The 15143-nt window shown below is 45.1% G+C and overlaps 1 protein-coding gene across 1 annotated transcript in view; it reads left to right on the forward strand.

Annotated features, from left to right (window-relative positions):
- The first annotated feature begins 230 nt into the window (after window positions 1-230).
- The window catches only part of Klhl14 (kelch like family member 14), a 109292-nt gene continuing 94379 nt past the window's right edge, over window positions 231-15143 (forward strand). The window contains exons 1-2 of the mRNA XM_075969232.1: window positions 231-315; window positions 2252-3250. Coding sequence (XP_075825347.1) covers window positions 2295-3250 — 956 coding nt within the window. The 5' untranslated portion in view covers window positions 231-315; window positions 2252-2294. The remainder of the gene's footprint in view (window positions 316-2251; window positions 3251-15143) is intronic.

The raw sequence follows: 15143 nt of genomic DNA on the forward strand, positions 1-15143 counted from the left end.
AGCATAATTTGTCACACGTACATTTTTTCTTCTTCTTCTCTTGCAGAAAGCTCTGCTCCCTCTCTCTCTCCCTCTCTCCTCTCTCTCTCCCTCTCTCTTTCTCTCTTTTCTCCCTCTCCTATATTTTCTTGCTGTTGCTAATTCATGGTGATCAAATGATGTACGACAAAATAAATTGTACAGAGTGACTGCCTGGAGTTGGGAGCCAGAAGGTGTGTTCCCCTCCCAAGGAGAGAGCAGACCTTTAAAAAGGAAGGACAATTGATTTTGGGGGGAGCTTAAGTGAGCCCTGACTTTGCAGCTGGCTGACAGCAGGTAAGTTTCTGGCCTTGGGTCTACCTTGCCTGTATTTTCCTTGTCTTTCGGGTTGTTGTGGGGTTGGGGGAGACTTATGGGGGGGGTTGTGGCAAACGCTTATAAAGAATAAAACTCCCATTGCAAGAAATAAGCTGATGGGGGTGGAAGGAAAGGGGGAGAACAAGAAGGCAAAAGGCTAGGAAAAGATGAGGGGGTGGCGAGACAACGAAGCGGGGAGAGCTAGAGAGAGGTATGACCGGGGCCACTTCCAGGGAAGACTCAAATGATTCCCCACAAGCCAGAGCTTTGGGGGCGGGGGCTGCTGCCGGGGGAGGGAGGTTAGGGTCCACCTGGAACAGGATGGGAAAGTGAGTGGAGAGGCGCCAGCCGAGTCTGGTAGGAATTAGTAGCCGGCGATCCAGAAGCGGCGCCGGGCAAGGCAGAGTGAGCCGCAGCGGAAGGGGCAGGTCCGGCGGGTCCCTCGGAGCCGGGCGGCGGCGGCGGTGGTCCCGGCGGGCGCGCGGCGGGACGCGGGCAGAGGGTCCTTTCCTGTTCAGCCCTGAAAGGTGCAATTACAGATTAAGGGCTCGGCGTGTGGATTTCACCTGGCCTCCCCCTCCCCGGCCTCTTACCACCTAGAAGCGGGCGGTTCAGACTTTTTAGAGAAGTACTTCCAGGGCTGGGGGAGTGGGGGTGCCCGAGTGGGGGACCTCTGGAGCTGAACCCCGGGGGTCGCAGGGATGCTATGCTTACCCAAAATCCTTTTGGGTGCGGAGCAGAGGCCCCCTGCACCGGACCGCGCCCCCACCCCACCCCCACTCCACCGCTGTCACCCCTCCCCCAACACCTGCCTTCTAACTTGAACTTCTCATAGTTCCTCTAGTTAAAGCGACTGCTCCCGGTGCGCGAGAGGGAGACCGGTCCACACAACCCCTCCTGCCCTCTAGTTTCCTGCTCTAAATACAGCCTGGCACCCCAACTTGCCCCCAATCATCCTCGTTGCCGCCCCGCACTGGAAGGGGAACTAGATATCTGAACTTCCGTGCTCTGAAATAGCAAAGGTGCAGGGAGAAGAGGGTCAGGGGTGGCTGGGTGGTGTGGGTGGAAGGATTCTCTGGCCAGGTTTAAAGCTTCTCTTGAAAATTAGCAAAACGGGGTGGCGGCGAGGGAAACCAACAGTTTGCGAAGCGGGGAAGCGGGCAGGGCCGGGATGAGGGAAATGAGCTAGAATTGATAAGGACAGCTCCCGCCTCTGCCGAGTCCACTGAGCGGGTCCCCATCGCGCTCCGCTGCACTTCCCCGGGAGAAGAAAGGGCTTTATCTCCTCCCTCAGACTCTGAGTCTAGGACTTTTTCGGGGCAGCGCGGATAATCGAAGGTGTCCCCAGCTTTCAGAGAGCTAAGAATCGCCCACCCGCACGCCTGTCTTGCCCCCCTTTTCTCACCCCACCCCCAAACTGGGCCAACTAAGAAAAGCAAAGCTTCCAGCACCAGTTGACCTGGAACCGCCGCCGTCGGTCGCCTCTGAGCTCTCGGGGCACCCCTGACTTCCCACTCTCGGCCTTTCCCTTCATCCAGCCGGGCATGGACAAGAGACCACGAGGTGTCACGGCCTCAGCCTTCACTTTTGCCGCCGCTGCTGTCACCGTTGTTGTTGTCGCTGCCAAAAGAGGAGCCTGGGTGCTTTTAGGAAAGTGAGGGGCGAAGTGTGTAAGAGGTAGCGGGGACCAGAACCGGCGTCCCGACCCCAGAGGAGGACCCTTCTGGAGGCGCTCAGGATCCCGCGCCTTCACACCTTCCTCCTAGGGTTGGGTCCTGAGCGCACGCACAGGGAGAGCCAAGCGGAGCCTTGATTGTTGTTCCTCTCTCCCCTTCACACCCTTCCCCATCCCGGCCACACCCCACACCCCTACTCCACCCTGCTCCCCCTCCCAACCCCCACCCCTGTCTGCCAGGTTGGAGGAGGGTTTAAAGCCAGGTGCCCCGAGTCAGCTCGCCATGTCCAGATCCGGTGACAGGACCTCCACCTTCGACCCCAGCCACAGTGACAACCTGCTGCACGGCCTGAACCTGCTGTGGAGGAAGCAGCTATTTTGCGACGTGACCCTGACGGCCCAGGGCCAGCAGTTCCACTGCCACAAGGCCGTGCTGGCCTCCTGTTCGCAGTACTTCCGATCACTCTTCTCCAGCCACCCCCCTCTCGGGGGAGGGGTCGGCGGCCAGGACGGCTTGGGGGCCCCCAAGGACCAGCAGCAGCAACAGCAGCAGCCACAGCAGCAGCCTCCACAGCAGCAGCAGCCGCCGCCACAGGAGGAGCCCGGGACTCCTTCCTCCTCCCCCGACGACAAGCTGCTGACCAGTCCCCGAGCCATTAACAACCTAGTGCTGCAGGGCTGCTCGTCCATCGGGCTGCGCCTAGTGCTTGAATACCTCTACACGGCCAACGTGACCCTCTCCTTAGACACCGTGGAGGAGGTGCTGTCTGTCAGCAAGATCCTGCACATCCCTCAGGTCACCAAGCTCTGCGTCCAGTTCCTCAACGACCAGATCTCGGTGCAGAACTACAAGCAGGTGTGCAAGATTGCCGCACTGCACGGCCTGGAGGAAACCAAGAAGCTGGCCAACAAGTACCTGGTGGAGGATGTGCTGTTGCTTAACTTCGAGGAGATGCGTGCCCTGCTGGACTCGCTGCCGCCCCCCGTGGAGTCGGAGCTGGCACTTTTCCAGATGTCCGTGCTGTGGCTGGAGCACGACCGTGAGACCCGCATGCAGTACGCGCCCGACCTCATGAAGCGCCTCCGCTTCGCGCTCATCCCCGCCCCTGAGCTGGTGGAGCGGGTCCAGTCCGTGGATTTCATGCGCACCGACCCGGTCTGCCAGAAGCTGCTGCTGGACGCCATGAACTACCACCTGATGCCCTTCAGGCAGCACTGCAGGCAGAGCCTGGCCAGCAGGTAGGAGACAACAAAGAGGAAGGCGGGGTGGGATGTGGGGAGCTGGAGAGGCCGGAGGGAGGGGAGGGGGCAGGAAGGAGGGGAGAACTGGGTGGGCTGGGCGGGAGGCTCCCGCACACGGAAAAACCATCTCAAACAATTCAGTTGGCTTGGGGAAAGTTGATTTCAGAGTGTCAGGAGGGGCAACAGGGACCTGGCCTAACAGCATCCCTGAGCGCTTGAATGCCCAGGTTCCCAACTCTTCAGGGCAGGAAACACGATTGCAGACTAGGGTTGAAATGGAACAAGTAGGTGGGGCCCAAAGGCCTGGGCACTTTGGAAGAGGACTCTGGACACATTTGTCAGTCAGATCTTGTTCGGCACCTCAAGGTGGTCTTGTTCACTGAGGAGGAGCCTGTGGTGTCAACCGAACTTTCTCTTTTCTGCTTTGGGCCAGGAGGGACTTCTAAGCAGTGCCAGCAAAAGAAAATCTCATAGCTTTCCTGTCATGCACTCAAGCTTTTACTGTTTGTTTTGGTTCTCTTCTGTGACTGAGCTCTGCTCTCTTCCTAGACTTCCTGGAACTCCTAAAAGGCATTGTCTATCCCTGTTTTTAGTTCCAACGACCGGCATCCCGTGGTCAAGCAAACTTTTCTATCCTCCACAAAGCCTTTCCTTCTCACTTTGTAGAAGAGAGCAAAGCTACCCAGTTGAGGGTGGTGCACTGAGCCTTGCTGCTAACACCCGTCCCCGAGAAGAGGGAAAGGACAGTTGGTGGTTGAGAAGGACTTGGAGCAGAGTCTGCTCCTCCAGTTTATCCGTGTGCCTAGCAGGAGCGAGTCACAGACAAGCTAGGGAACTGTTGATGCTGTCTGCCATGCTGCGCACAGCATTTCATGTCCAAAGGGAGAGAACCGATGCTTTGGTACAGTGCCGCAGATGAGATGACTGCGGAAACTGACAACCGTGTTTGATTGGCTCCACTTCTAAAACCCTTCCAAATGAGCCCTAGCAAAGGGCTCCTTTCTGTTCTTGGACATGAAGCATGGTATCCCCCGCTTTTCATGATTAAGCATCCGGGTCTCAGATGCCAGGCCACGGAGACCAGCATAAACTTTCAAGTTGTACATGACAAAAGGGCATGACTTGAAAATCTGCCAAGGCATAGTCCCATTCAGATAGATGCCAGGGTCATGGGGAGCACTCCAGGAAACCTTAGGAGAGTGGATGTTTGGATTTTTTTTAATCATATTTCTACTAGTCTGAGCTACAGAAATGTAAAGGAATACAGCATATTAACTGCATTTGTCTGCGCAGCACTACTGTTAAGTTTGGGTCAACTGGAGGAATAAGAACTCTTGAACTTGTAACAAATCCTGTAGGTTGACTTTTTGAATAGCTGTAGGAGATGAGTCTGTGTGTTGTGATGTCAAAAGATGTCTATACCAGAAGCAACAATGCAAACCTCTCATACTTCAACAATGAGCACATGAGCCCAAGTCAGAACAAAATAGAAAATGGGTTATCTTGGGTGTGTTTCATATGTCTAAGGATCAAAATGACACGCTCACCGTGAGGGGCAAACATGCCAAAGGGCATTGGGGAGAAACATTCCACCGTGTGAGATTTTATTGTTTCTGAATGACCTATAACTATATTCATTAGTGCATAGTCTACACAGTCAAGAATTCAGACGACATAAACTCTTGAGACTGCCTTTTACATTTTTTTAAAAAAAAACATGTATAATTTAGGATAAATCAGAAAGCCAAAGAGGATAATAAATTTAAGATTGAACTTGTCCTAAGAGCAATTTGGGCAGATAAGCTTTGTGCGTTAGATCTGGTAAATAATTTCTGGCGTGCACAGCACACTGTTGTATGTTAGTATGCCCTAGGATTCAATGTCAGGGGAGTTCACTTTTAAAAGGCAAAATCTTAGGCAAAGTCCTACCTTAGCCTGGAGTCAGCACACCAGCTGGGACCTGCTGGCTCTGCCCTGGTGGATAGCTAAGATACCAAGCTGCCTGGCTCCGTGACAAGACCTGCCAGCTTCACTGGGCCACATCATTTGAAGGCTATGTAGTGGTGTCTGACCACTGAATGCTTACAAGTGTCACGGATGCTGCAGGGACCTGATACTTCTGCAGTAGGAGGAAAACTGTATCTTCCCTTAAAAGGGGAAGAGATAGAAAAGAAAATAGTTCACCAAACCTGCTGGCAACCTCAGTAACATAATTTCAACTCCATCCCACTATCAGTAGCTGCAGCATTTTCTATTTTAGGGAACAAACACATTATTATAATTTTAATTCACAGAAGAATGAAAAAATTTAACTTGAGTGTAAACAAAAATGTCCATAAGCTAAAAACCCTTTAGAATTCCATGAGCCTTGTGTTGCAGCCAGTATGATAGAAAACTGTTTTCTCAGCTTCGCGCAGAGGTCAACAGGAGGTTAGATACGTCACTGTACTGTTTCTGAGATCACACCACTTTTACTGAAGACAACTGAACAGAAGGGCATTTTGTTTATTACTTTTCCTCTATCTGTAATTTTTAGATTCCAAATATGAAGACATGCCTCAAATTTAGAGAGGAAAAAAAAGGGGGAATTGAAATCGACCAGTTGATCATAATGAATGTAAAATACAAGCAAATAAAGTAGGTGAAACAAATTCACGTGTTTAAAACATACATTGTATCTGTGGAAAGCAAAGATTTTGATATAATAAAATAAAACATGACTTTAAACATGATTAAGTAATTCTGAATTTGTCTTATCTGGAAAAATGAGCAGTCAAGGTAGACTATATAGAAAAAATGGAATCAACTTTGTATTTTTCTCTAGTTGCTCAATTTTTCTGAGTATGTCATTTGAACTCAGGTTCATATTCTGTTTTAATAAAGTAGGCATTAGTACAGTAAATGAAATAAGAAGCTTGCAGCCCCATCTTCAAGTAATTGGTAATTTAAAATGACAAGACTTGACAAAAGATATGAAATTTTAGACAAGAGGAATAAGTCCTAGTGGTTTATTGCACGGCACAGTTAATAAAAACATATTGCTAAATTAGGTTATAGACCTTAACGTTCTCATAAAAAATGAGAGGTAGTCAAATAATAAATACATTCCATAGCCTAACTTAATCTTGGTCCATTATATACATATATCAAAATATCAAATTATGCCCTAAGATAGAAATCTTCATCATTTTTATCAGCGTTTATTCTTTTAAATTTTGAAGATGGCAGGACTTGAATACCCGTAAAGCATTTTGAAATCTAATTTCTTGGCTGTTGTCTTTAGGTTTAGTAAGAGATGAGAATATTTTTCTTCATTTCAAGAAAAGTATGAAGTAAGCTCTGGGAAAGTTGCTGGGGAAGTCACTACTAAAGTCTTGGACAGTGCGAAGATCTCTTGGAAAGAAGTTAGCACAGAAGAGTAGCTAGCTGAAGGTGTGTAGTGGAAAATAAACTGAGTTACATGTCCACTTACAGTCCTGAAGACCTCAGTCTAAACTAGCTTGAATAACCAAAAGTTTCTTCTTTTCTTTGAATTTTTTTAAATTTTAATGCACAATTTAGTAATAATTTCGGATTGGACTGGGGTAGTTAACTTTTGTCTGTATTTTCATTGCAGCTTCCACATCTAAGTTAAATGAAGGGTATGCTTACTGACAGCTGAAAAACTGAGATTATGATATAAGAAAGGAGATGTGGGACACTTCATTTGTGTGTTGGCCAGGGTATAGTTACTGTGGACACTACACAGGAAGCACCTACAGTGGAAAACATGCTTGAAGATAATAATGCAGCCAACATATTGTCCTTTATAAAGCCCCGTACTAAAATGTATCTTCGAGCAATTATATTGCATAAAAGACAGAAAACAATCATATGAAGCTTTTACTTTCCACCTAGCATGGTCTATTTAAAGATTATGCATTAGTTAATATTAGAATCCATTTAGACATTAAGGGTCCTAAGTATCTGATTCCTGAAATGCCTTACAAGGCTGAAAGGCAATGGCTAATATGCAAGGGTAGTTCCCGGCCCTGATGCCTACAAGCTGACTGCAGGACAGTGGTTTTATTGGCTCTCTTCCTGAGAACAGTGTTGACAGACTCTGCAAAGCAACCGATCTGCATTCTCTAAACTGTTGTTTCCCTTTATGCCAATTTGATACCCCCAGATTAGAAGTCGTTAGGTAGTTAGATTTTGTATCAGAAGTTACTCAACCATTTACAATACAATTTGTTTATTATCTGAAACAGGGCCATTGATTGCAAAATTATATCACAGGTATGGGAGGCCAACAGTTCTCTCCTACAATCCAAAGGCAATTAAAAACATACTGATGTATTTTCTCCACATAGATGACTTGCTGACAAAAATGGACATTTTCAAATTTTATTTCATGCTTGGATTTCCTCCTGTGTACAAGCATATTGAGGTTCTCTCATTTACTTGGCTAATTTATTAAGTATCTAAAATTTCTTAACAGAAAAACATGGTCAAAATTGTGTTGCTTTAATTAAGTGTGGCAGCTCATGCCTGTAATCACAAACACTTAGGAGGCAGAGGCAGGAGGATGATGAGTTTAAGGTCAGCAAGACCTCACCTCAAAACAAACAAACAAATAAATAAATAAATAAATAAATAAATGACTGTAGCTACTTATACCATGTGCTGTTTAAAACACTTTACAAACATTAACTTTTATATTCTTATGATTAGCCTGATTTTAAAGATGAAATAGTTGATGTTCAGAGACATTAAGCTTGGTGGCCAAGCTTGCACAACGAGGTTAAACAACCACGCAGCATGGCAGCTGAGTCTGTCTTCTTCTACACACTGTGCACTTCTTGCTATAACCATCTTTACCCGAAGCTGCTATTCTGTGACAAACCTTGAACTCACATCTAGACATAAAGCTTTCCTTTTGGGAAAGGTCCAACAGCAATGAACCTGACTTTAAAAATGATTAGGAAGGATTAAGGATGTAGCTTGCAGCACACACGTGAGTATTTGATTCCCAACAATCACAGAAAAGCTGAATGGGACAGTGAGTGTTTATAATCCTAAAACCAGAAAGTCAGAGAAAGAGAGAGACAGACAGACAGAGAATGTGTCAAGTGGCTTTTGCTGCCCAGTCAGGTTATCTGAATTGGTGAGTTGGAAGTTCAGTGAGAGGTATTGTTTAAAAAAAAAATGACCAAGGAAGACACCTGACATTGGCTCCTGGCCTGCACATGTATATGCACACAATATATACATGAACACATATGGGCACAAACACACAGATATGCACACATGCATAGAACACACATATGCACACACACACACACAAACACGAACTCAAAGAGAAGTATCCTTCTTGTTATCAGCAACCCTTTTTTTATAAAAAGCAAAAGAGTAGATTTTTTGGCTTTACGGTCACCAGCCCACTGTTCCAATAACCCTGCTCTCACGGTGCAAGAGTCGTACAGATGGTGAATCAGTGACTAAGTACAGGTATGCTGCAATAAAACTGCCTTTGGAGATAATGAGCGTTCGTTCATTCTCACACCATTATTTTTGACCACTTAGAAGCTTGCGAACTATCCTCAGGTTTGGAGCTTTACAAAACTAGGAGGCAGGCCACTTTACTCATTGGGCTATGGTTTGCCAACCTCTGTTATAGACACTTTCATTGTATCATTGAACAAAAATGGATAAAAACTAACATTTAGAAAGGTTTCATGACTAATTCTATCATTCCAGGTTAGAATTCCATGTTTCCACAGCAAAACTTAAGAACCTAGTAGCAATCCTAGACAGCTATAGCATGAGCAATCCAAAAAAAAGACAAAGAAAATGAGTGAATTATTAGATGTCCCTCTTTTCCTAGCATATAGGATCCAGAACCTGCAAATGGCGAGCTTTCCCTCCTTCCCGCCCTCTCTACATTTCTCTCTGTCTGTCTGTCTCTCGTCCACCCCACCACCAGCTCATCTATTGTTTGTGGTAACTACCACTAATTGAACAACTACTAGGCGCTTCACATAATATTTCTATCGTTCACATGTAAAAAACTCTTTCAGCCTTTTCAGAGACCGGGAAATAGACGTATGATTTGCCAATCATCTGAACAGTATTGATCTGTAAATATTCAGTGTGGGAACAATACCAAGTTGCTGTGAGTGTGTATTGCCCACATGGCTAAAATCAAATGCTGATCTATACCTTCAACACATTGGTTTCACCTCACCACAACAGTAATTAAAGTTTACAACCTTATAACCCTTGCAGCTGTCCAATCAAGGGAAAAGAAAGAAAATTCACTAGAAAGCTGGAATCCCAGCCTACTGGTCTACCACATTTTAACTATAAGTCCCGAGTATGGAGCTAGAAAGTAGATGAGCCACTGCTTTTCAAACACTCAGGAAAACTTTCAGTCTAAGTATGAAAGATAATAATTAAAATACAGCAAAAGTCTGGCTGTGGTGGTCCATTCCTTCAACCCCAGCAGCTGGGAGGCAGAGTCAGGCACAGATCTCTGTGAGTTCAAGGCCAGACTGGTCTACAGTCTACAGAACAAGTTCCAGGACAGCCAGAGCTATACAGAAAAACACTGTCTCCTGTCTCAAAAACAAACAAACAAATAAACAAAGAAAATACTACAAAATCGCACAGTTCGAGCTTGAATAACAAATCAGTTTCTCAGGATGTTTTGGACTAGAGCACTTGTGTGTCAGCCTTGTTTTGTTTGCAGAGGGGCCAGCAACAGAATTTTATTCATGTGCATGACTCCTAAAGGAGTTGTATTCAACAGGCACAACAAGCCAGAACTATAAAAATGCCCACACACTTTAACAATGTAAAACAAGATTAACCCCTTGGAAGTGCTTTCTGATTATATTTTGTTTCAAGAAAATCATTTTTATTAACTGTCTGTTATAACTATTTATGCCTTCCATCATTCTAGACTCTCCAGAAACATCATTTCCTATGCCCTTTGTATTAACTTCCAAGACATTTCATGATCCTTAAATTACCAGTGATGATACCTTTTTCTTTCAAAAAGAAAAGAAAGAAAGAAAAAGAAATCAGTGGTATGCTGAAATAAAATAAGTAGGAAGAACTGTTGGTTTTACTATATATAACATACAGGATATAACTTTCTTTTTAGTGAAAATATCAGAGGATTTTATCTGTTCACAAATGATGGGAATGGGTTAAAATGGTTTGCAGTATTAGAAGGAAAGCAAATAAAGACAGAAGGTTGACAGAAGAGGGAAGATAGAAGTCATGGGAAAGGTGAAAGAATAAGAAGTAATAAGAAAAATACAGAGAAACAGAAGTCATTAAGAGACAAACTATGCAAAGAAGAAAGAAATGAGAACCAATAATATAGGAAGGTAGGCAAGGAGACTCTAGAGATTAAGGATTTGGTTTTACTCAGGTAAATACAACTCAAGAAACATTTGAGTCCCCACACACTCAGTCTTACATACCTTAAAGTTATCAACAGAAGCCATTGCCAAGCAAAGAACTGTTATTTCTTAAAATAACAAAAAGATAATGTTTACAAAGGAAAGTCATGCTATCTTATCCTCTGTGATTTGATTCAGTTCAATAATTATAGCTGTCTAATAGGTGTTATGTCATTAAAAGACTAAATGACTACGATCTATCATTTAAAAAGCAACCCTTTATTCTTTTGCTTCGTCTGTGCTTCAGATGACTTGTGTGGTCATTTTAGAAGTGTCAGAGATCAAAGGCGACAGACAGCTTTGTCAAACATAGACGATGAAAAGTGTATTTTATGCAAAACTGGCTCCGTTCCCAGCATCCTTTGAGTTGAAAAGCAAGGTGACATTTGCTACCTTGGGTGGCTTCTCTAAATCTGCATGCATGAGTGGGTCCCACCCACAGAGAGAATTTTGGGTGAGGCACTGCAAACTACCAGTAAGAAAAAGCTGTGCTGGGGAATATCAGTTCATTTGTAGTGGATGTAGGCAGGGCCCAACTCCACGCTGAGCTCCAACACACAGAGCTGGACAAGATGGATACATTCCTCAGCTTCTGTAGCTTATAGGAAAAAGAAGAAAGAGAAAGGGCTTCGTGGGACAAGGGTTAATCAGACAGGTGCTAGATAAGCACATAGCAAATGCCTTTTTGTGAGGACATAGAGGGTCATTCCCGTGTCTGGCTAGTCAAAGAAGTCTTTCTCAATAGACAAGATTGAAGATGAGCCTTGAATGATGAGCTCTCCAGGGTGACCTGGTAACAGGTATAGGGGAAGCTAGGAGTGTGGGTAAGGTAAAGCAAGGCAAGCATGGGCAAAGCCCGCAGCAGAAGAGATGGGCACTTTCCAGGAACCAAACGAGATTACATATATCTAGAGGCTACAGAAGAGATTTCTCATCACAGTGAAAGATGCAGCCCCTGTGTAGGAGCAGCTACCACAGAGGCTCATACAGTGGAAAGTCAGTGTGCTTTTCAGTTGAACTGTGAAACTAGGCAAACAATTATGCAAATGTTGTTGTTTCGGAATTCACAGAGCTAAATTAGTGTCTTTGCTCCACTTTAGCGGAGTTCTGCATCCAGAAAATGGGCTTGTAATATAGTTTGATTTCCCAGCGTTCTGGTTTAGAGCAACTAGTTAATAAAAATACAGAGCAGCAACACATAAAGAAAAAAAAGAAAGGAGGAGAAAAGGAAGGAAAATAAGACGTACACACAAAATGCTACTAAAAATTATCTCCAGAGCAAATTCCAAGACAGCCAGAGCTGTTACACAGAGAATTTCTGTCTCAAAAAACAAACAAACAAAAGTATTTATAACTGATTTTAAACCCAAATTTTTCCGAATACACTTTAGCCTATCAAAACAACTCTAGGAGGCATTTGTAATTTTATCTACAACACGAAAATTTCAGACCAGGAGAAGGAAGTAGAAGAGACCCAAAGGTGAGACCAAGGACATGAGCAGGTAACAGGGTTAGAATTCCCGGTGGCTTCAGCAATGGTCTTTATTCAGTCCATTAGAGAGGAATGTGACTTCTAAGATACCAGAGTTTCATAGGAAAGAGTTCTCTTCTTCTAGTCTCCTACGCTTCTACTGCAGACTCCATCCATATCTCAAGTCTGGCTCCTCTCCTCCCAGAGTGCCTCAGAGCAGGGCTGGCAAACTGCACCTGTGCAGGCACTCTCAGCCTCTCAGAGCTCAGCTGGGCCACCGTCTGGAGCCTGGCTCACTGGAGGCTGCAGAGAAGTGAACTGAGGAATTACAGTCGGTTTCACTTCCCTGCCTTATGTCCCTTCAGGTGCCTCGGAAGACAGGCAAGGCCAGTGAGATGGAGAGGGGGAGGAAGACAGACAGCATCAGCATCCAAAAAGGAGGCCCTGAAAACAGAACCGTGGAAAAATGCGGACGGGTGGATGCGTGCGTGTGTCTGTCTGAGCCCCCAGCTAGTGTTGTTTGGTGGCTTCTGGTTTCCATGCAGTAACTTCTGTGGCATTTTAAGAAAATCAAATGGATGTTTGTGTTGGAAATGAAGGGCTGGTCCATTCTTAGTCTGGCATGGAGTGGGGGAATTCTCGAATTGGGAGGGTCAACTTGTTGCCCAAAAGACAATAGCCTTATTTATAAACTCCCACTTCGAACAAAGCAACAGACTTTAATTTAGCCCTGATGTTCAGCATCTCTTAAAACCAAGTACCACAAACATTCTGTGCACAATGAAAGGACAGCAAGAGAGGAGATAAAATATGGAGTCGGGAGGGGAAACTTTGGAAGGAACACTCATGCTGCACACATGTGGTTGGCCCTCGGCTCATTCTCTTTCCCATGCTTTTCCAGGGATTGGCTGGGGCCGTGAAGCATCCTAGTCAGCACCGGAGTATTGCAGAGGCAGAAGTCTGTGCCTACTAGCACAGACCAATTTGGTAGATTGGTTACTATAGCAACTGTACCATCCCTGTCAGTGGCAATTTCTATAATCTCTCTCTTTTAAAGCTTTCTTGGGCATCTGTTCTAAAATGACAAAATGGAGAGATGACACAGGAGAGACACAAGAAAGGTCAGGTTTATAGTGTAATTATCCTAATAACTTTGTTGCATACTCCACGAGACCTAAACATCGGACAGATGTGGGTTCAAATCCTACCTCAATCTTGTATATGCTGTCTCTACCTTGGGTAATTTACTTAACCTATTTTTAGCTTTTTCTACCTACAAAAGACACATAATGCTGGCCACTTTGCTTCAAGGCTGAATGTTTGGGCCCTAAATGCACTACATAGGTATCTTGGCCTATGAAGCCTGGCCGAGAACTCTTGAGTCTTCAGTGGGCTTTAGCTTAAGGAAGAAGCCCTATATGCACACACTATTTAGTTGTGTTTCTTTTCCCTTTTAGGTAGGACACATAGCCTATCTAGCACAGAAACCATGGCCTTAGTCTCACCACTGTGCTGCCAGCAAGATGCCTCTGCAGAACATTGCCTGTATCTCCCACTGTCTCTGCATTTAGATTATCTTCATTTTATCCACCTTTAAGTTGCCAGAAGTGCCCTGGTTCATCCCACAGTCAATTCTGTCCTCTTGATCTATATTGGCAGTCAGAAAAACCGGACAAAACATGGCAGCTTCATAGATAACGGGTTTATTAAGTTGTAACTTACACAGTGTGTGTACAATTTGCCCATCCAAAGTCAAACATTTGATGGGTGTATTGTGTTAGAAGTCATCACTGCAACTAACTTCAGCACAGTGTAATCATTCCTCTCACTCCTTGAAGAATCCCATACCAGTTTGCCATTGGTCCTCATTGCTCACCAGCACTGTCTCCCCACCCACAGCAAGGTGAGCATCCAAATCCTGTGTGACTATCCCTGGAAAACCTAGCCGGGAATCTTTAAGGTGCCTAACCACCAATCTAACTTTGGTTTTCATAGATTTGTCAGTTCTGACATTTCACTTAAGAAAAAAGGGGAAAATACATAGTCTTTGATAGGCTTATTTAATGTGGCATAGCATATACATACATATATCTGCATTGTAACATGCAATGTATGTTACTTTGTATGTTATAATGTACAATTGTAGTACATTAGTCCTTTTTATACCTGAACAGTAATCTGTTGCAAGCATATGCCAGGCTTTGTTTTAGGCTAGTTGATAGACATTTGGCCTGTGCAATTACGAATTACACTGCTAAACGCTCCTATCTACACATTTTTATGGAGCTACGTTGTTGGGTTTTTTGCTTTGTTTTTAATATTTGTTTTACTTTATGTGTATGCACACATGTCTGAGTGTATGCATGTGCATCATATGCACGCAGGAGCCTGTGATTATCACAAGAGGCACAGAGTTCCCTGGAAATGGAGTTAACAGAGATATCGAGCTGCCAGGTGGGGGAACCTGAGTCCTCCGAAAGAGCAGTAAGTGCTCTTGACCACTGTGCTCCAGGACCTGGACCTGCTTATCTGTCTACGTTTTTATTCAGCTATGAGTAGATTTGCTTCTGCCTCATAGAGTACCTCAGCTGCTAAAACAAGGTGAGCCTTTGGAGGGGCTGTGTGCCATTTCGCATGTGTTCAGCAGCGTGTGGAGTTGCAGTGTGGCACAACCTCAGCCACACACTTGCATCTTTTGCTATGGACGCCCCGGCGAGTGTGAAATGCTGAGTCACCGTGGTTGGTGTTTCCTTACAGGCCAACACACTGAACGCCTTTCATTTGCATGCTGCTCACATAGTCCTTCTGAGAAATGTCTGTCCTGGGCCTTTGGTCATTGTCTGGCTGTGGTAGTTGTCTTTTCAACTCTGAGCTCCCGGGGTCCTCACTTAGAGAACCGAAGTCGCAGCTGAGGCAGCTTTCTGCAGGAATTGGGGCTTGTTGCTGACCAAAGTTGCAAAGAAAATTC

This window comes from Microtus pennsylvanicus, chromosome 4 (genome assembly GCF_037038515.1).
Source record: "Microtus pennsylvanicus isolate mMicPen1 chromosome 4, mMicPen1.hap1, whole genome shotgun sequence".
Lineage (NCBI taxonomy): Eukaryota > Metazoa > Chordata > Mammalia > Rodentia > Cricetidae > Microtus > Microtus pennsylvanicus.